This window comes from Pteronotus mesoamericanus, unplaced genomic scaffold (genome assembly GCF_021234165.1).
Source record: "Pteronotus mesoamericanus isolate MK-2021 breed Mesoamerican mustached bat unplaced genomic scaffold, CSHL_Meso_final contig_101, whole genome shotgun sequence".
NCBI classification, from domain to species: Eukaryota; Metazoa; Chordata; class Mammalia; order Chiroptera; family Mormoopidae; genus Pteronotus; species Pteronotus mesoamericanus.
Genome location: NW_026555001.1, coordinates 15,184,428 through 15,206,559, shown reverse-complemented (window position 1 = coordinate 15,206,559; position 22,132 = coordinate 15,184,428). Strand labels below are relative to the sequence as shown.

At 44.9% G+C, this 22,132-nt stretch overlaps 2 protein-coding genes across 2 annotated transcripts; both read right to left on the bottom strand.

The window, feature by feature from the left end:
- Positions 1-12: 12 nt before the first annotated feature.
- On the bottom strand, positions 13-3,349 carry ZNF513 (zinc finger protein 513). The gene is made up of 4 exons (XM_054568609.1): positions 3,263-3,349; positions 2,850-3,011; positions 1,317-1,904; positions 13-1,226 (listed from the first exon to the last, which is right to left on the bottom strand). The coding sequence occupies exons 1-4, from the start codon at positions 3,315-3,317 to the stop codon at positions 400-402; spliced, it is 1,632 nt and encodes a 543-aa protein (XP_054424584.1). The 5' UTR covers positions 3,318-3,349; the 3' UTR covers positions 13-399.
- Positions 3,350-4,021: 672 nt separating this feature from the next.
- PPM1G (protein phosphatase, Mg2+/Mn2+ dependent 1G) lies at positions 4,022-20,942 on the bottom strand. The gene is made up of 10 exons (XM_054568606.1): positions 20,631-20,942; positions 9,161-9,230; positions 8,594-8,679; positions 8,133-8,265; positions 7,081-7,493; positions 6,403-6,534; positions 5,821-6,055; positions 5,341-5,470; positions 4,945-5,047; positions 4,022-4,639 (listed from the first exon to the last, which is right to left on the bottom strand). Exons 1-10 carry the CDS (start codon positions 20,748-20,750, stop codon positions 4,433-4,435), a joined length of 1,629 nt encoding a protein of 542 aa, XP_054424581.1. The 5' UTR covers positions 20,751-20,942; the 3' UTR covers positions 4,022-4,432.
- Positions 20,943-22,132: the final 1,190 nt, after the last annotated feature.

The window sequence follows — 22,132 nt, the reverse complement described above, 5'->3', positions numbered from 1 at the left end:
GACTGCTGTGGTAAGGGTGAGACTGAGCTGTGCTTGCCACTGCCAATTCAGCATAGACATGGCTTTGTTAGTGTTTCCTTTATTATAAAGCACTGAAATAAGTTAAATAAACAGGTGGGAGGCTGGGCAGTCCCTCAGCCAGTTTCTCCACAGCCCCTGGGAGCAGTGGAGGTGAATGCAGGGCCCTTCCTGCTGAGCTCATGAAATGCATCAGTCAAGGGAAGGCCCCCCCTGGTCCATATGGGCCCCCAGGTTATGGAGTTTGGGCTGGTCCATATAGTGCCTAGGTTAGTCTGTGTGGAGCCCCTGGCCAGCGGGGGAAGGTGACTTCTGGTCCGTCTCTATAAAACATACAGGAAGGTCAGGGCTAATCCATATGGCCCTGGGGGAGAACCTAGTTCAGGGTGAGTCTGTGTGGACAGCCCGACTACCAGGGGTGCCCAGGGCTGTCGGACCCCGAGAGCTCAAAACAGAAGTGGGGCTGTGAGGTGGTGCCCAGCCTTCAGAGGCAGAGAGGCCAGGCCCTCCTGTGCCACCATGCCCATGTACTTTCTGGTGGCGTTTGTAGTTGTCCCAGTGGCCTGTGGTATAGGCGCAGGTGGCACAGCGGAAGGGCTTCTCGCCTGTGTGCCGCAGCATGTGACGTTTGAGGTTCATGCTCTGGTTGCAGCTGTAGTTGCAAAGACTACACCGAAAAGGTTTGTCCCCAGAGTGAATGCGACCATGACGCTTGAGGTTGGCCAGGTTGCCACAGGCATAAGGGCAGAGGGGGCACTTGTAGGGCTTCTCTCCTGTGTGGACGCGCTGGTGCCGTTTCAGGTTATCCAGATGAGCAGAGGCGTAGGGACAGCGGGCACAGCGAAAGGGCTTCTCACCACTGTGTGTCTTCATGTGCCGGGCTAGGTGGTTGGGATAGTGAGTGGCAAAGGGGCAGAGGCTACAGGCAAAGCCTTTGTCACTGGGGCCCTGGGGCCCTCCACTAGCACCTCCTCCAGCCTCTCCTTGCATGCAGCGCCCACACATGGCAGCTCCCAGCCTACTACCCTCCCCCTCCTCCAGCTCTTGTCCACAGTTTCGGCAGGTCCAAGGGAACAGCAGCTCTGGCAGTGGTTCTGATCCAGTCCCACATAGGCTCTCCCCTTCACCCCGCAGCTGCCCACAGTCCGGCAGGAAACTGGCACCACCTGGCGGCACGTGGAGGCTCAAATCTGGAAGCAGCAGAGCATCTGTGGGGACAATGAGACCTGGTGAATCCCAAGTACCCACCCTTAGGGCCACCCACCTGTGTGCTAGATCTTTGGTCCCCAGCATTTTACCTTCAGGTCGCCGGGGCACTGTCCCCTCCTGCTCTGTGGGACTGGGAGGCCGGGTTGGACGAGGAGCACAGCAGCGGAAACCACAGGTCGGGCAGGGAGGAGTGGGGGGCCCTGCATGGGTGCGCTGATGCCGCCTCAGGTTGCCCAGGCTGCTGCAGGCAAAGGGGCAGTGGGGACAGCGGTAGGGCTTCTCGCCAGTATGGGTGCGGGTATGTCGTGTCAGGTTGACGAGCTGGGCTGAGGCGTAGGGGCAACGGCCACAGCGGAACGGCTTCTCCCCGCTGTGTGTCTGCATGTGCCGCTTCAGGTGGCTCGAGTAGTGGGACACGAAGGCGCAGAGGCGGCATGAGTATAGTAGCCGTGGGGGCAGCGGGGCCCCCCCACCCGGCCCTCCTGACCCACAACACGGCCCCTCACCTGTCAGCCCCCCACACAGCTGGCAGGCTGGGCCTGGCCTCTCACCCCTGGCCTCCCCTGGACCCCTGGCTGGCTCCTCAACTTCACTCTCGGCACTTAGTGCCCGGCCACCCCCAGACTCGTCGTCACTCAGCCCGTAGGGAAGCCCAGGCCTGGCCGCCAGAGAGTCTCCTGGTGAGGCAGACATGGAAAGAGACATCAGTGTTGGGTAGGATCTGACTCCAAACGCCCTTTCTCACTTGTGATCTTTCTATTTGCTTGGCTCCACCCTTCCCTTCAAAGATCCCCAAAATTACAAATTGTCTACTGCTGAGCCTGGACTAACCTAGTGAAGACACAGCTGTGCCTAATTCTACTTCAAGGAAAAAGATTAAGTGCTCACAGTGGATCACAGATTAAAAGGAATCAATAATGTCATTAACTGATTCTTAGGGTTAGAGTAAAACTACACCAGGCAGAGACCTGAGACCTTTTTCTAAGCTCTATATTAGTAATGTCCCTTTTAGTATGGACCTGATTATAAAATTAAAACTCAAGTGAGGCAAAATTTGGAGGGAAGTAGAAACAAAATAATACATGTAATACCATTTCTAAACCTAAAGGATAGATTCTTTTCCATGGGTTCCTTCATTGACTTTCAAAAACATTTTTCAGCAAATTTGGATGGGGCAATGCTAAAATCACAGGGGAGGGGAATGTGGAAGGATACTTGAAGGTAGAGACTAAATACAAAAGGAGCTTATGCTGCAGGTGAAAGGGATATACTAAGTACTAGCTTGAATGAGAAGTTGCTTCTCTGAACCTTTCGGAAGTAAATTCACATAAGGAATGGCCGATGGAGTGGAACAAGGTTATAAAAAGGGCATTTACTTTTAACCAGAGACTTGTCCACTGTCCTATTCATACCACCTTTGCACCAGAACGTCACCTCAACAAAGTAATGAAGCTGGGTGGACAATTAAGCAAGTGAAGAAATCTAGCTCAAATCTAACCTAAACCAGCGGTAGCTTGTGGCAGGAAACGGTGCTGTGGTCACTGGCATCAAACCCTACCCCGCCTCCTGAAGGGCTGGGGTTCCAGCGATCACCAATCCTTATCCAAGTTCCCAAAACCCACCTTCAGAGTCTCTCTCGAAGCCCATGAGCTGGTCGCTGTTGCCGTCACCTTCCTCCTCTTCCTCTTCCTCTTCCTCCTCAAACTCCAGATCCTGGCCTAGTAGCAAATCACTTTCCAATACTAGGGCCCCAGGTCCTTCATCGAGGGAGTCTTCGGTATCCACTGAAGAGGGGAGGGGACTTGTAGACTTTCCCTCAGGACCCATGCCCATTATTCGCATCCGGGGGCCCTGACCTCGTGGACCGTACTGCCCAGACCTGTAGACCCTCCCGGGTTCCTTTAGGACCTCGGTAGGAAGCTGAGAGTCCAGATCACCTAACCTATCCCTCAGGAGTCCCCCTCCACCCCGACCTGAACCCACCCCACTGACCCCATACCCGCTCCTCCCCCCATCGCGTCCCCTGACCCCTGACCTTTGACCCCTTCGCATTTCACCGGCTGAGGGTGGCTTTGCTTCCTTCGGGGCATCGTGACCGGCTCCAGCCCGACGCTCCTCTGGCCTGCGGCCGCCCGGCCCCGCCCCTCCCAATTTGGTGCACCACCCGCCCTTCCTCTCAGGGCCCGCGAGCCGCGCCCATACAGCGGCGCGGGCCCCGGGCAGCCCCCGGCCCTGGCCCCGGCGCCCAGCTCAGGCCGCTCCCGCCGCCGCTGCCGCGTCCATTCATGGAGCCCCCTACCCCCCCTACGGAGACCAGCTGGTACCTCCGTACTCGCTTCCGCTTCCGCTACCGCAGAGCCTCACGGGACGCGTAGTCCGCGGAGAGCGGAGGCAACAAGGCTTTCACAGCGTGACCAGGAAGTGATTGTGACGAAAGGAAGTAGGAGGGCCAATCAGAGACCAGATCGAAACCGGCTGGCAAAGCCTTAAGCCCAGCCCCAGGTTTTGTTAAAGGGCCACCTGGTAGGTCCCGAACCCTCCAGGGAGGAACGAGGAAATTATTGCTGGCTCCAGGAAGGGGTAAGGACAAGCGGCGACGCCAGGCAGCCTGCCAGCAACTCAGGGAATTGAAACACCTGGGCCCTGTCTCCCGGAGACACTGGCCTGCGTGTGGGACCCGCGCCGCGCACACACGCAGGCTAGGTAGATGCCACTGATGGAGCAGTCTGAAGCCCAGGCAACCTGGGTGGCCTAGGCAGGGCGGCAGGAAAGAAAAAAGGACACCATGGGCGTGATTAGGTTTTGGCCTTTAGTCTGAAAAAGTGTTGATTGAAAGTGTACAACAGAGAGCGGGTGCAAGCGGCCGGGGCCATGGAGCCGCCAATAAAAAAGAATGTCCTTAAATAAAGTTCACAAGAGTAAAAACCAGAACCTCCAGTCCTTCCCTCCAACACAACAGAGCACAGGCACAGAACCGGTGAGGAGCCCCAAGGAGCAAGGAGGAGGCTGGGGAGAACAGTGGAGGCTCCCGGGCTGCCGTGTGGAGGGAGAGCCCTCTTTGGAATGGGCTGAGCGAGGCCACCCAGTTCCCCCTGCACAGCTCACAACCACTGCTAAGGCTAAAGGAAAAAGACAAAACTCAGTCTCAGGTCCAGAGGGCTCAAAAAACAGTCTAGGGGGACAGGGGTCTGGACAACCAAAACCGCTAGTCCCGCCTGGCCTTCTTCTTCTTGTCACTGTCGCCATTTTCTTCAGCCCCCTCAGTAGAAAGCACCTCCTCCAGTTTCCGCTTGCCACTCTCTGGCGGAAGCTCTGCTGTGTTTCGGGGCTTGAAGCAAATGATGATGCAGGTCATGTTGTCACACCCTGTACCGTCCCCAGAAGTGTCTGGTGCCAGGCACTGATCCAGCAGCTACAAAAGGGATGGGGTAGCACAGCTTCAGGGTTTGAACACCTTCCTGGAAACCTAAAGTCCCACGAGAAAAGCTGGCCCTGCCAGACAAGGTGGCAGAAGGAAATGGGCAACAATTATTACAAAATGGTCCATTTCCTAGTCCATGAAGCATATGGGTCAGTCAGGGAAATGAGGTAAAGTGGAACTTTCTAGTCAGGTTTTGGCATCTGTCACTAATGAATGATACTCCCAGGCTCTCTAGTCTCAGGCAAAACCTTGGCTATGCAGACCACACACTCACTCTCCTCCACCCTGGGACTCACCTCTTCCACAATGGATGACAATAACCGAAGCTTTCCATTTTCATCACGCTGGCTAATCTTTGACTGAATAAAGTCTACAACTTCCTGGCTGCTCATCACATTCCTGGGATCAGAAACAATAGTCAGGATCTTCATTAGTCCCACCAAAGCAGAGTTGAGAAGTGTGGACAGAAGTGACAGCCCGAGCCAAGGTTAACACAGAGCTTGTCCTCAGCTGTGCCTTAGGCTTGGGGGTCTTGATACCAAGCTGTCTGCCTAGGCTCTACTCCTAGAGCAGCTGGAGAAAAGGTACTGAATGCAGCCATTCAAAGAATGATAAAGCCAAAGTAGCTCAGAGCCCTACACAAGAAGTAAAATGCTGCAAAAAAGGAATTAAGGCATTCTGCCAGTGCTCACCAGATGCCATCACAGGCAATGACCATAAATTCGTGGTCATCAGTGAGAGTCAGCACCTTGATGTCAGGAAGGGCTGAAATCATCTGTTCCTCAGGGGGCAAGTTCTTGTTCCTCTTGTAGAAGTGGTCTCCTGAAGTCAAGGAATAGTTGGTTAATGAGTAGTCTAGGCACTTCTCACAGACTTGCATTTGAAGCCTTGCCATTCATTTTCCCCCCTTTCCATAATCTAGTGGACGAGAATTGAGTTCTAGTATTTTTAGTTTCAGCCCTGACTTTAGATTGTTTAACTAACCTCCTTTTTTCATCATCCGGAAATGATACTCATCTTACCTACCTCATAGAGACATTTAAGGATACAGGTGGTAGATACAAAAATATTTGGAAAGGTACAAGGGCTATGAAGATTAAAGGTTGCTACTACATAGTCTGAAACGGAGAACAAGACCCCAGAAGTCTTTCCCATGGTTCCTTAGCCCTTACCGATGGCTCTGGAGAGGTTGAGACCCCCGTTGACTCGCCCATCCATGGTGACCTTGCCACCGGCATTCTTGATGCGTGCTAGCTCCACTTCATCCTCCGGCTTGTGGTCATAGGACATGTCTAAAGCTTTGCCAGCCTCGGACACCACACAGCGAGAGTCTCCTGCATTGGCTACAATCAACTGCTTCCCTCGTATCAGAGCCACCACTGCTGTTGTACCACTGTCAGAGCCAGGCTTAAGAGGAAAAAAGGAAGCACCATGGGAGCTACTGGACACGAGCCTCTCATCACTGCTCCCCTGACCAGTCACCTATGCTCTCTCCTCTCACTAGGACCACCAAGAGAACTTTAACAAACTCAAGGAGCATGGACTTAATCTTTCCAGAGACTGTATCATACTCTCTCCCTTTTCTGAGACAATTCTACCCCAAAAACATAGTTCCCCTTGCAGAATGAATCCCCCCCATGACCATGACTTTAGTACTAAGATAGCAAGGGGATCCCCTCTCCCAAAATCAGAATCGGGGTACTCACACCTGCCTCTTGGTTTTTCTAAACTTACTGCTCCCCTTCCCCACACACCTCCTCTTTGCCTTCCATCCCAGGGACCATCATCTCCTCCTCCTCTTCCTCATCCTCTTCAGCCTCCTCGGTGTCATCCTCATCTTCCTCTGCTTCTTCGCTGCTGTAGCCATCCTCTTCCTCACTGCATTCCTGCCGGAGGGATGTTCCCAGGCCACTGAGACTGGGATGACCCCCTGCCCCACTCCCCCAACTCCTACTCAAAACAAAGAGGCCTTGCTGAAAACAGGTCCTCAGAACACTAAAAGATTCAATTATATGATCATGGTGAGAAATTTGGGGGAAGGGGTGGGTATTAACTGATATCCTAAACTGGGCTCAGCAGGCCCTAGCAGAAAGCCCTGGGGAAGGCCAAGGCAGCCAGCCAAAAGCACCTTCTAGGCAACATAACCAGAAAATAAGTTGCCCAGAAAAGGAAATACCCAAATATCCAAAGTAACAACCACCATCTTCCTGTTCTCTCTCTAGGAGATAAACTCTGAAACGCCAGAACTAAATCTATTTATCATCAAAGGAAGGGGTAAGAGGGCTAAAGGTACCTGTGTTGGTGGAGATAATGAATTCAAGAAAAGTTTAGAATATAGTGGGTCGTGGGGGATGATGTCAAAAAGCTATGGATGGCAACCGAACAGGCCCTCTCTATAACTTGAGCATCTCTGTGCCCCTACAGGCCCTTACCTCGCTGTCTTCCTCTTCCTCCTCCACCTCATCTGACTCATCCTCACTGTCCTCAAAGAACTTGGACTTAGAAACTCGAGGCAGCTTGTCGGAGGCGGACGAACAGGAAGGCCCAGCCTCACCAGCGGGAGTGCCAGGCTCACCGCCGTGGCCTGCCTCTGGACGTTCCGAGTTGGAGGAAAGGCCTGTGTGGGCCTTGGCCGTGGGGCCATTTTCCTCTGAAGAAGATTCCCTAGATGGGTCCTCAGATCCTGCCTCCCCATTGAGGCCCTGGGACCCTGGTTCCTCGCCTGTCCCAGCTCCAGATTTGCTGTGGGGAGCACCCTTGTGACAGTTCTGCCCGTAGCGTGTCAGCAGCTCTTCAATAGTCATGGTAGCCTCTTCATGCAGCAGTGCAGCCTCCTCATTGTCCACTGCAGGTAAGAGGCTAAATCAGCGCCCCCATGCCAGACTCCTCATGGGATTAGTCCCTCTCACTGATCTACTGCATTCCAACTTCCCCCCCGCCCACTTCCTACCCCTAAGGGTCCTCTCAGTTATCAAGTCTCAGAGAAACCCCTTCGCTGCCATCCTTTGGCTTTTGTCTTTCATAGTCAAAGGAACAGTAATTACTATATTTTCCTTATCACCTCTCATTTTTTGTTGGTAAGTTAGAAACTGTTCTGGCTGAGGACCCAGGAAGCCCACAGTGCCAGTCTAGGCGTGCAGCCCAGGCTTAATGACTGGCTCCAGGGTTAATGACAGCCCCAGTCTTGAAAAAAGGTCACATAAACATTAATAAGAACCAGAAAGACCCCATCACAATCACAAAAGATAATGCATATATAAATGCTTACAACAGTAACAGTAGGCACTCAACAAAGGTTAATTCTCTTTCTCCTTTTCATAATCAACGTCTAATGCACAAGAACATAAGAGTTCTTTAATGTGAGGACTCTCCAGGTCCCTAGGAAGGTATCCTCTCTTAGAATGGATGCATAAATAATATATACTAAAGAACAGTACTTTTTCAAAAAGTTGATTTCCTCTCAAACAAGAGATGTTACACTCACCATCATCTTCATCAGCTACTTTTTCTTTTTCATCTTCATCCTCAGTGGGTCGCCCTGCCATCTGTGCCAGCTCCTTAATGACTTCCTCAGTGGTCAGTTTGGCATCAATAGCCAAGAAGGCATCTTCCAAAGCCTGCATATAAGCAAAAGAGTATGATGCCAGTGTAGGAAGAAGTACAGCAGGTATAAAATAAATCGCCCATATAGAATCCTGGTCACAAGGATGAGGTGCAAATTAAGAGTATGACCCGCAACACTATGAGACACTCATATATAAATAAAAAATAGTTCAGAGACCTGGGAATGATAAGGCAGCTCTAAAAAGGCCCAAGTGGGAATAAGCTCATTTTAGGCACAGGATTCTTTAAGAAGCTGGGTGGCAATGAGAAAGGAAAAGCCAAGCACTGGAAAACAAATGAAGGCCTACAGAAGTGAAGAGTGAACATTATGGGAAGACAGACCTTCTGTAGCTTGCCTTCTTTGTAGGCCTTCTGATCTTTGATGATATCAGGAAGATATTTGGCACAATACAAGGCAACTTCCTCTCCTAGAAGAAAGGTAAGGTCACCCAGAGCACCAAAAGTAATATAATATCTATATGCCATGTTGGAGTAAATCCTAATGGTTGAAGAGATGTCTATCTTAGCACAACCAAAACCCATTTAAAAGATAATGTTGGAGAAGTTCTGACTCAGAAAATAGATTTCACCATCACCTCTCTCAGGGGTATATTAATATACTCTTTGTTGTTGGGTATTTTTTTCCACTCGCATAGTTTTCAGTGGAGAAAAAAGTGCTTATGTAGGAAGAGGGTTTCCTGGATAACAACTAGGCCTGGTGAGATTATGAACCAATACAGTATCCTATTGGGAAGGAAGAATGGTAGAATAGAGAAAAAGAGCACCAGGCATGAAATGGTATCTGAGGACTAGAACCTTGGAAAGTGAAAGAAAAAAGGACCTGTTCTTGTCCTGTAAAGTCTGGAATTAGAGTGTGAGAATGTATCCAATATGAGCTGTTAAAGTTACCTCCATGTCCATCGTAGACAGAAAACATGGCTGTCTCACTGTCCAGCTCAGGAATACAATTGTGAGCATCCTAGGAAAAAGAAGAGCATTAATTAGCATTTCTTAAGGTCAAAGGATATTCTTCTTTGTGCACCTCAAGTCATGGGGATCATACTCACACCTTAATCTCACTAACCCTTCCCTAGCTGGCCTCCATGGCCTACAAATAAGAAAGGAAGATGGAACAATAAACTAAGAAAAGTACAGGGGAGGGAGACAGGAAGAAGAGTAAGGGAGGGATGGGGAGGAACAAAAGGAAGGAGGAAGGGGAGAAGAGAGATGAATCAGGTCACCACCTCTGCAGTCCAGCATACTCAGCCTAGGAGATCTCAGTCCAGATGGCAGAATATTTGGCTGCCGGAACTCTAGATCTGACCTTTTTGGATTTGTGGCAACTACAGGAAGAACTGGAATAAAGGATCTTTAAAGTCATTTCTAGAGCCACTCCATGAATCACTGAACTTCAAGGAAGAAAATGCTAGGGAAGGTAGTACAATGAGACCAGAGGGCATTACCAATCTAAAAAGTTTCTAGGAGAATCCTAAAACAGCCTGAGTGAAAGCACTAGAAATTTGTAGAACTATATACATGTACACTATGCCCTCCCCACCCAAAACACTATCTAAACACCTTCTTCAAAGTTTTAACTCCTTCAAGAAGTTAACCTCAGGGTAGGCAGAGGATGTATTTACAAAAGAATATCTTCCCAACAAGTAATGTTATTATACTGTGCTGTGTTTAGTACTACCTGGAATTTGCAATGCCCCAAGTAATCAGCCTTCCCATCTCCTACCCCGAGCCAGGAATGAGGTATATCATTTGACCCTGACCACAAAGCATACCTGAAGAGGAATTTGTAATGGTCTGCCACCCAAACTAATATTCCAGGTTAAGCTACAGTTTAACCGAGACGGTTACACCTAGGTAAACAGGTGCCACAGCTTACTCTGCCCCATCTTGGAAAACAACCCAACCTTCTTTTCAGGTGCACTCCACAAACAAAAAGGTTTTAATCAAATATTTATTTACTTTGATTGATTATCCTCGTATAAGTAATAGCTTCTTTCCTCTTTCAGGCCTTAACATTTTAAAATTTCTAATTGTACTAATAGTTAGGAAATCTGAGTGCAGTGTTCTTCTGTTATCCCTGAAATAAGACTATGCCTTCACTATACGAGTCTAGGAAAAAAAGTTATGTTAAGGTAAGGAAGGAGAGCATCAAAAAAATACCCAGTTCTGTGTGTCCCTCAGATTGTCTCCAGACAAAAAGTGCCCCAAAAGCTAATGGGCTGCCACAAGTGGCCCTTGATGGCCTATCTGTGGTCATCGCCAACTGCCTCTTACATCCCCCGGATCTGGAGAGTGTCACCTTCGCCCTCTTCCAATCACTCTACCGCCAGCCACAATGGTCTCCCTTTCCTCAAGCCAGGATTTATTACTGAGCCACCTTCTCTTCTCACCACCATTCTCAGCACCCTCCTGCTTGCTTTTATGATTGTCTATTTCTCCGCATCCTCTACCAGTAGCTCTCAGACTTTAATGTACTTAAAAATTCATTTGTTCATTCATTCATCAAATATTTGAGTGTCCCTTATGTGCCAGGATGAGTTCTGAGAGCTTAGAATAAATATCAGTCAATAAAATAAACCCCCACACTTCATACAAAACTTACATTCTAGTGAGGGATATAAAAAATAAACACAGTAAGTGAATAAATCATATAGAATGATGGTACAGTTCATATGGGAAGATGGCAGTGATATGGAATAAAGAAAAAGTAGAAGGAAGACTAGATTGTAGTACAGAAAAGCAGTGGGAGAACTCAATCAGCATGGGCCACAGTGTTGTACAGGCATGCTAAACCCATTAGAAATTGTACCTCAAGCCCTGGCCTATGTGGCTCGGTTGGCGCATGGTGCCATAACCAAAAGGTTGTGGGTTCAATACCCGGTCAGGGCATGTACCTAGGTTGTGGGTTCAATTCCCAGTTCAGGCGCATGTAGGGGGCCAATCGATGCTTCTCTCTTGCATCGATGTTTCTCTCTCCCTTCCTCTCTCTAAAAGCAATGAAAAAATGTCCTCAGGTGAGAATAAAAAAAAAAAAGAGCAAGTCCTGGCTGATGTGGCTCAGTGGATTGAGCGCTGGCGTGCGAACCAAAGAGTCGCCAGTTTGCTTCCTATCAGGGCACATGCCTGGGTTGCGGGCCACATCCCCAGTAGGGGATGCATGAGAGGCAACCACACATTGATGTTTCTCTGCCTCTCTTTCTCCCTTCTCCTCTCTCTAAAAATAAATAAATGAAATCTTAAAAAGAAAGAAAGAAAGAAAGAAAGAAAGAAAAAACCTGTATTTCAGCAATCACTACCTAAGTCATGCTATGTCTAATTAGCTTCAGGAAAAATGGTATGTCATGTTAATGCTGACTTTAATTTTGTTGTTTTTGTAATGTGGTTTGTTGGCATGGAATTTATATGCAGTTTTATATTTGTAAACATTTCAGTAACATTAAATTAAAATCGCTTTAGCCCTGGCAGGTGTGGCTCAGTGGACTGAGTGCCAGCCTGTAAACCAAAAGGTTGCCGGTTTGATGCCTAGTCAGGGCACATGCCTGGGTTGCAGGCCAGGTCCCCTGCTGGGGGCATGCAAGAGGCAACCAATCAATGTATTTCTCGCACAATGTATCTTCTCTTCCTCTTTCTCCCTCTCTTCCCCTCTCTCTAAAAATAAGTAAATAAAGTAAAATCATTTTTAGTAAAGGCTGGAGTTCCACAAGTATTGCTTTCTTAAAAAAAAATAATAATCCATGGAAGATCTCCAAGGTATTTTGTTAAATAAAGCAAACTGCACACTGATATATTTAGTAAGCTTTTTGTCTAAGAAGAGGAAGCGTAGGAATATGTCTTTCCATACTGTACTACTACAAGAATACACAGAAAAATGAATAAAAGCAATTAACTGTGTTAACTATGGGAGGGCACTAGAGTGCAGAGGAATGGAAGCATGGCTGAACTACATGAATATTCAGCTTTTTCAAAAGTAAATTAAATATTTTTTTAAATGTATTACTAAAATTTGAGAAACTGGTCCCACTAAATCCACTTTTTTGGTAGGGGAGGGAGGAGCAGGCTTCCTGCCCACTCCTTCACAGTGGAATAAGAGAATCAACTGTATTTCTCTGTCTTGCAATGCCACTCCAGATCACAGCTGTACCGTCTCTTTTTAACATACATCTCTACTTAAACCATCTTTTTGCCTTCCTCACCTGTTCCTCAAAAGAGCATATGATCTTGAAGCAGAAGATCTAGCTTCACTGAACATATGAAAAAATATTTAACCTCAATAGCAATCAAAAGAATGAACATTAAGAACAAGAAAACATCCTTTTCTGCAATTAGGATGAAAAAGATTAATAATATCCAGTGGTGGTAAAAGTAAAGTAAAACCATATTCTCATATTCCTTATCAACAGGAGTATAAATGAGTATAGCTTTCCTGGAGGGCAATTTAGTAACATGCATCAAAATTTAAAATGTGCACACCGTTTAATCTAATAATCCAACTTCTAAAAGTCTATTTTACCGAAGCAATAAGGGTATAAAGATATGTATAAGAATGTCCATTGCAGCATTATTTATAATAAAACAATCATAGCCATCTAAATGTCCATGAATAGATTAGATTACAAGCAGTACATTCCTGCAATGGAATATATGCAGCTATTAGAAATGATGAATTCAAGTGAATGGGGAAATGAGTTCATAATACAGGGTCTGGCACATATAATGCTCCTTCTTTATTACAAAATCTTTATTACAAAATCATAAGCATGTAATTCTGCAACATAACAATATCACATTCAAGCACACTATATGACATTTTAGGTGAAATGCTCAAATCAAAACTATAAATTATTACACCCATATTATTATCCTACAAACCACATTCAAGCAGGCATTACTTCTGCCAGATCCTGTATATTAAGTAATAGAAAGAAAAAAAAGTACCTGCATGGATATGCTAGAAGTCTGCAAGATCATGTATTAAACTTAGTGGAAAGTAAACTTTGAGTAGTAATTATTTTTTACATTTTTAATTTTTGTACAATAAATATTATTCCATTCTGAATAATAATAACACTAAGACCCATGAATTGGCCTAGAGTAGCCATGCTACCGTATACTGCATGATCCCTGGCCAACCATCTCTTGCATGTTAATTTCATTATCTATAAAATGGAATAAGAAAATCTTCCTTGCCCATATCTCCACAGGACTATTGTGAGGATGGTGCAAAACATGTCAAAGTCCTTTGTAAACTAGAATTTAACATATAAATATGTACATTCTGCTCTGAACTTTAGCACCTGGCTCACATTTTTCTTCTCTATGCTTACGCCCTCCATAAAGATTCATCTGCCCTGAGGTCTCATCTCCGAGAAGTACTCGGTATTACTTTGTCCACTTCTTAGTGAGGCTTTTTAAAGCTATGTTATCACTTGAAACTGTTCTATCTTCTCTAAGCACTTCAAATTCCCCTTTTACATCTTTGATCACAGACTCCCTACCTTTAGCCTTGCCTTTCTCTCTGTCCCTTTCTGAGCCAGATCCAAGTATTTCAACACTGTCTCATAGAAGCTAGAAAACCTCATCCAACCTTGTATAACCTGACCAACTGCTTCCTTTACCTGTGAATCAGAGCCACCAAGTATTGTATTCATAAGATGTCATGAAATCATGTTAATTGTGGTCACTACTACCATTTATCATGTTTTTTCTGTATTCTTCATTGATTCCTTTTTTGCTTTTTTTATTTTTTTATTGTTCAAGTCCACTGACTCTTAATTAACCACATCTTCCCTATTCTACCTCAAAATTTCTCCAGCTTTAACTAACCTCTCCTTCACTTTGTCTCAAAAGCAGTATTTCTCCTCTTTCTAGATTAACATTTCCTCTTAAACTCCTAAAACTCCTGATCTTCAAGCCCTTCCCTTCTAAGATCTTACTTCACAAAGCAGACAAAAATCTTAATAGCAATCAAAAGAGCCATTCTGCAGGCTTCATTCACCCCAGCCATTGTATATAATCAAACAGTACAAACTATGTCAGCTTTCTTGAAAGCTCTCGGGTTCTGTGAAGAACTTTAGTTCTATACTTCAAATGCCTATTACTATCTGATGCCCCTTCTCTACCTCAAACTTAACATATGTAAACAGGAACTCAGCAGTCTCCAAAAAATAAGAGCTTCCCCTACAGGTCTTATTTCTGTCAATGAAATCTTAACTTTTCCAGGCAACACCTAACACATGTGGGTCCTCCTTCATTTCCTGGCTGTCTTCCACCTTCCATCACTAAATTCTGCTAGGTTTTCCTTGGTAACTCTGTTCCTGAATTATTTTACTCTTAATAGTTTAACTCCTCTCCTATCTGCCCCTTATAATCCAACCTGCATATATCCAGCTGCCAAATTAATCTTCCTAATATGACATTTTATTGCTGGAACCTTCAGTGGATTCTACTGCATATAAGACTGATTCCCTACAACTTACTGGAAATTTAAGGCATGCAACACCATTCCTACCCCTTTCTATAACCTAATCTCTTACCTCTCATAGTTATTCCTCAACAGAACTCTTGGCACTGACCACCCCAACCCAGCAATAGAAGGAATGCTTGCCTCAGAGTCTTTCCTCCTGTCCCTTCTTCTAATACTTTTTCTTCTCCCACTTTCCTCCACCTCAGTTGTCTGTTACACTCCTTCCTTAAAGTCCAGTTAGTCTCACCACCTCCAAGAGATCCTTCTCAACCACACCAAAGTAAAGCCCAGTCTCAGATGGCTTCACTGGTGAATTCCACAAAGTATCTAGAGAATTGATACCAATTCTTCATAAAGTCTTTCAAAATACAGAAGAGGTGGCAACACTTCCCAGTTAATTCTATGAGGCCAGTATTATCCTGATACCAAAACCAGGCAAGTACCACAACAAAACTACAGACTTAATAATGTTAAAGTAATAACACTCCTCAATTGATCTACAGAATAGCACCCCTATCAAAATCCCAGGTGCCTTTTGTACAGAAATTAAAAAGCTGATCCTAAAACTCATATGGAAATACAAGGGACTCAGAAAAGAACAAGTAAAAGAACAAAGCTGGAAGATATTCATATACTTCCTCATTTGAAAACTTACCACAAAACTATATCAACCAAGACATTGTGGTACAGGCATAACAATAGGTACGTAGACCAATGGAATGGCATTAAGAGTCTAGAAATAAACTGTCATGTTTATGGTCAACAGATCTTCAACAATGATGTCAAGATAATTCAATAAAGGGCAGAGGCTTTTTAACAAGTGGTGTTGAGATAGCTAGAGATCCACATGAAGCTAGATCCCTTCTTACACCATACACAAAAAATAACTCAAAATGGATGACATACCTAAAAGTAAAAGCTCAAACTATAAAAGTCTTGATAAACTGGACTTCAAAATTTAAAACTTTTGTGCTTCACAGCACTGCAACAAGAAAGCAGAATGGCAGAATGGGAGAAAATACTTGCAAATCCTACCTGATAAGGGACTTGTATCCAGAATATAGAAAATATTCAATCTCAGTAAAAAGAAAAAAAAAAAGACAACCCAATTAAAAATGGACAAAGAATCTGAATAGCCATTTCTCCAAAGATATATAAATGGCTAACAAGCACAAGAAGAGATACTCAAACATCATTAGCCACCACGGAAATCAAAACCACAATGACATACCATTTCACATGCACTGTAATAAAAGATAGATAATAACAAGTGCAAGGAGGATGTGGAGAAACTGACACCTTCGGTACAACCACTTTGGAAGATAGTTAGGCAGCTCAAAATAACATGGAGTTATTACATGAACCAGCAATTCGACTCCTAGGTATATACTCAAGAAATAAAAACGTATTGTGACACAAAAACTTGTACATTAATGTTCATAGCATCATTATCCATAGTAGCCAAAATGTGGAAATCTACTCAACATCCATCAACTGAGGGATAAACAAAATGGCCCTAAAATGGCATACTGTATTATATTATTCAGCCATAAAAACGTATTTAGTACTGATTGATTAATGATACAACATGGATGACCCTTAATAATATCATCTTTAGTAAAAGACAGACATAAAAGTGACATATAATTCCATTTATATGAAATACTCAGAGTAGGCAAATCCATAATGTAAATTAGTGGTTGCCAGAGGTTAGAGGAGGGAGTAACTTGGTAATGGTTACAAGGTTTCTTTCAGAGGTTATGAAAATGTTCAAAAATTGATAGTGATGATGGTTACAAATCTCTGAATAAATTAACCACAGAAATGTGTACTTTAAATGTATGTGGCATGTGAATTATATTTCAAAGTTATTTAAAAAATAACCTGTATATACATTTCCAAATACTATATATCATTAAAAGTTGATATACTTCATTTTTGAACCAGATTAAATTCACTTCTAAAGATCTGTGCTTTCCAGAAAGCATAATTTGAATAGCAGCTTAAAATGAGAAGAGCTACTGATCAGATCTGTTAAATTTCTACACTCAAAATCAAGTTCTTACCACTCAAAGGAGAATTCCAAGATGATAACCCAAAAGATTAGGGGTGGAGAAGTAGTAGTAACTGCTAAGAGATTAGGCAATACAACTAATTGATGTAAACTATTCTTGCCATCTTGAGGAGTAAGTTCTGATTGGACCTCAAGCCAGTCACTTGAGGAGTTATAAAGGAGCAGTATAATAGCAAACAATTTCTCCATATTTATGGGCAGAACTTTGACATCATGTCATACTATCTTTGAATTGTGAAGAGGAGGTACTGCATGCTAATGAAATTAAAAGCATGCCCTTTGATAAAAGTTGCTTACCTGCATCCTAGACAAAGAAATTCTGACCTGGTTCATTAAAAAGTGCTTTACACTAGAAATGAGACACTAATCTCTGGATCAGACATAAGTGCTCTTCAGCCTCAGACGCCCTCTTTCCAGTGGAATCCCACAGCATGCTTACAGTAGCTTATTTTATATTTTTGCTCATTGATACATCTGAAACTGTCATGCAGATAGCTAAAGAATTTTCTACTCAACATTATTATCTACATTCAATTCTAGATGACCCTCTATGACTGTTAATAACCAGAGTGGACAGCCTACTCAAAGTTATACTCTAGGTATTGATACTGCCTTTTAAAAAGAGCAAATATAATTAGTTTAAACTTTTTTAAAAAATTCTATCTTCCCACAAAAAGCAATTTTGTCATTTTCAGAGAATCTCACAACCAAAAACTACAAGTACCTTTATCCCTTGTAGACTATATTGGACTTCTCATTAGTCACCAAAAACTCAAAAGCTTTTCCACATATACTTCTCAAGGAACCATTCCGTAGCCTGTCTCTTAACACCCAAAATGCATAACACCTCAACCAGCTTGAGGGTCCCTCCAAACCATGGGGAAGAAAGAAAGGAAGGTAACACCAACTGTAGTATTTTGATTACCCCTCCTCAAAACACCCTGATGCCACATAGGAAGAGGGGCTAAAGAGAGGCAGAAAGTGCAAAATGTCAGCTATTAACAGTTTCCATCCTTGCCTCAAGAGAAGGGGTAAAATAGTACTCTCTTCTTTGGCTGAATCTATGAGTTAGGATTTTAGCAACCTTTGTAATGTGTTTTGGTATGATAACCTTACCTCAACTGAATCATTAGGATCAAGCAGATAAGGTCAATAGACTCAGCTGGTAGACTCAGAGGTGTACTTTGTGAAAAGCTAAGATTCGCTCAAGAAGCTAGAAGTCACACTTATTTCCTTGCCATACCAAAGAAAACTATGTTGTACTTTAGGGAAAAACAAAAAACAAAACCAAAAGGAAAGGTATTAAGGAAGGAGAGAAGGATCCCACACAGGATCTCGAGAAGATATGATTAGGTGTATTTAACTATTCAAAAAAGGTAAGTTTAGAAACAGCATAACGGGAAAAATTTTAAAACCTAAGTGGTTATCTCTCAAAAGGAAGATTAGGATCCGAGGAATAGTCTAACAAAATCTCTAAAAACCAAACAGCTCCTGATGCAAAAAAAGATCATTTTCTAATTACCAGAGGAGAAACCAAAAATAAAGGGAAATGCCCTGCAGAGAGAAAGCAAAAAACACAGAATCACTGGGCAAACGACTTGGAAAACTGAATATCCAATTCATAAGGAAAACAAAAAAGAAGAGTACTAAACAAATGGAAAAACCACAGCAGAGAGGAAAATGGAAAATATGGAATGAGAAACCTGAAGGAAAAGCCTTCCTGTGACATGAGATAGTCACCTCGAGCTTGTGTTAACAGAGAATGCCATAGAAATGCAAACTCCAAACAACCAAATAACCCAAACCCCAGACTTACATAAATGTTTTCTTTTGAAATTATATCGTTATTTCTAACAGTCAGATAATTACAGGCACCAAGCACTCAGTAAGCTAAATACTGTGCACCACAGTAAAATATGAACGTTATACTTCAGGCTGACACAGATGATAAATGTCTAGTAAGTGTCCTGACTATTTCATCCTGGGCTTCAACTTCTGAGCTGTAAAATGTGGGAGCTAAACTACTGGGTTGGCCAAAAGGTGCAGTTAGTTTTTTCTGTAAAATAAAAGACACATTTTTCACTTTCACCAATAACTTTATTGATTTGGATTTTTTAGTATGTTGGCTATCGCCTGTGTGTTATAATGTTGATTGTTCTCAGTGTCTTGATTTGATCCCTATCAACTTCAACTGGTCTACCTGACCGTGGAGCATCATCCAGAGAGAAATCTCCATAACAAAACTTTACAAACCACGTTTGACAGTTCAGTCAGTCACACCACCTTCTCTATCCACTACACAAATCTTTTCTTGAGTTTCAGGTGTGTTTTTACCTTTCTTGAAATAGTAAAGTATAATCTGCCCAAAATGTTGCACATTTTCTTCCACCTTCAGTATTAAAATGGCTACACAAAAATTCACCAACTTTGTTAAGGTATTTGTAAATGCATGCTGATATTACAGCTGTCACGATACAATCTAACAAAATTGTTTCCAATGAAGTTAAAGGCAACTAAGTGCTACTAGAGCCATCTTACAGAAAAACCAAACGAATTTTTTGGCCAACCCTACAGATAAGATGAACTATAGGATCCCCTCCATTCTTGAAATTTACACCTAATGATAGAACTGTTTAAAGTCTGCTGCGGGTATTATAATTGAGCCTGAGAACAAACCTTTAAGTTTATACTGCCATTCCAGAGCTAACCACAGGGAGGAGCGAGGGATTTGAGGAAATTCCCAAGGGAGACAGTATTTGGCTGTTACCTGAAGCCCACCTAGTAAGTGAATAAACCCTCGATCCCAGAAGTAATTAAAGCATTTCCCTGGCCCTTCTGCCTAGATCTCACAATAATCTTCACAAAGACACATCTTACACGGGTATTTCTCCCTTTCCTTCCTACCACAGTGTTCCCTGTTTTCCTATTTAGTTTCTATGTAGTTTCAAAACCATTTTACCCAATAGTACTCATTTTAATCCAGACTTTTCCCCCTTTACCCAGAGTGAAGTTTTCTAGAAAAGAAAATCCGTTCTCTGTAGGTTAAGACCAAAAAAAATTATGAAATGACTGCAAATCAAGGAGACTATAAACTATGACATCTGCACAGGCAAATGACAATTAAGTTTTTGAAAAATCCCAAATGAGAAAAAAATAATCTAACATAATTTTAAAAAAGGAGTAATACTGATGGACATAATTCACATTTTCCAAAGGCCATAAAAGGCCCTGAAGAGGATACGAACGGGTGACAACTCTTGGAGGTCAGGTCTAGCCTCCGAAATAAACGTGAGGAGCCCAGGGCAACTAGGTGTTAAGAACTTGAAACATACTATTTGCCCGGGCTTCCTTTCACTGTCAAACTCCTCGCCCAAAGAGGCCTCTCACTTATTTTTTTTTTTAATATCTATAGTACAATCATACACATATATTCGCCTCTTCCTCGCAAAAGTAAATGACTATATTGTCCCTCTTCTCATCTTTACTCCCATGCTAAACCTCACACCGTTTATGAGCCTGGAGAGCAGTGCTGGCACGAAAGGATGGCGCGAAGGCACGGGGAGAGGGCGGTCAGTGGGCAGAAGGTGCCTCTCTCCACATGGCAAGACCTCACCACCAAGCTGGCCACCGGCACAGGGTCCCCAAGCACCGGCAGCTCCCTCTCGGCCTCAGGCCCGCTCTCGGTGCCGCCCCCCAATCTGCCGCTGGGGACTCAGGCTCTCTATTTGGACCCTTCCCCAGGGACGACCCCATCCCCCTGCTCCCTTTTTCTCCATCGGGTTCCCGCCCTCCAGCGACCAGCCTAAGAATCCCTTCCGCGTCACCTCCATAGAGACACGCCAGCCTTGCATGGCGGAGAAGCCGTAGGGTAGCGGCAGACGTGGTGCGCCGACCCCGTCCCCGGAGCATTTCACCGTGTTGGGCTGGGAAAGGTAGGCACCCATGGCGGCGGCTAGCCGGCGGCCTCAGGGGCAGGCGAGCGGAGCGCGACCCGTGCCGGCGCCGTAGCCGGGAGCCCCGGGGGCGCGCGTGGCAATAGCGAGCCAGGCGGCGCGGCGACGCAAGGTGCCGGTGAAAGGCGCGAGGCCGGCCAGGAGGCGGTAACGGGGCTGCTGAAGAGAGGGAGCGGAAGCGGAAACGGCACCTCTCCAGACCCCGCCCGGCCGGCGCGGCGCGGCGCGGCCCGGCGCTGCTGGCAGTCATTTCCTTAGCAACTCGCTCCACCCGCGGAGACAACGGCCCGCCCAACGGCCGCTCCCGCGAGACTGGCGCGGCCACGCCCACCAACGGCCGCGGACTGCTTCTCGCGACACCACAGGGGGCTTGTCGCTTGTATCTGTTACCCGCTGTTCTTCTTTGCTCCTCTACCCTGTCTTGTCTCGTGTTTCTCCGAAGCTATTTTGTGTGGGACCCGGTGCTTCCAGTCTGTCCTCCCGTGCGTCAGCCCCCTCTCTTCCTACCGCGCCCCCAGACTCCGCAAACCCCGCCGGATTCGGTTCAGTTAAAGTTAACTAGTTCTGAGCGTATCCAGTACGTGGCCAGGCTTTTATGAGGCTTATGTGAGTAGAATATGAGAGTCTTTTCTGACAAATGAAAATAAACCCCTCGCTGGCGTGATTCAGTGGATTGAGCACCGGCCTGCGAACGGAAAGGTTGCTGGTTCGATTCCCTATCACGGCACAAGCCTGGGTTGCAGGCCGGGTCCCCAGTTTGGGGCGTGAAAAAGACAACCAATCCCTGTTTCTCTCGCTTATTGGTGTCTCTCTGTTTCTCCCTCCCTTCCCCTCTCTCTGAAAATAAATTAATAAATAAAATCATTTTAGAAAGAAAAAAATTAAGACCTCTATCTATGACATAAAACGAGTTAATACAGTGCAGAAATGTTTGGCACATATTATGCTGGGTGAGAAGAAATCAAAGGAGAAGAGGACGCGCTGTTGCTGGAGACCTCAGGATGCCTCACGAGTGCATTCTGCCAGGGGAGGAGAAGGGAATAATGTTAAGAGGTTGCAGGGATGCGGAAAGATTGTGAAGTGCATTTAGGAAGATTTTTGAGGAAGCTGGCCAGCCTCATTGGAAAGTGATTTTTGGTAGTAATGTTAGATAGGATAGAGATGGTCGTAAGTGCCAAGATGGGTGACTTGGACTACACTGTTTTCCTGGATTAGCATTTTAGGACCATGAGTCTAGTCTTTGTATGCAGTGTAGATTGAGGGGAGAAAGTCTGGAGAAAAACTGGTTAAAGGGCTCTTACTCTAAGCCTGAGGTGAGAAGGGCTGGGATCAGGGTGGTGGCAGTGGGAACAAAGATGAAGGAACAGATTAGA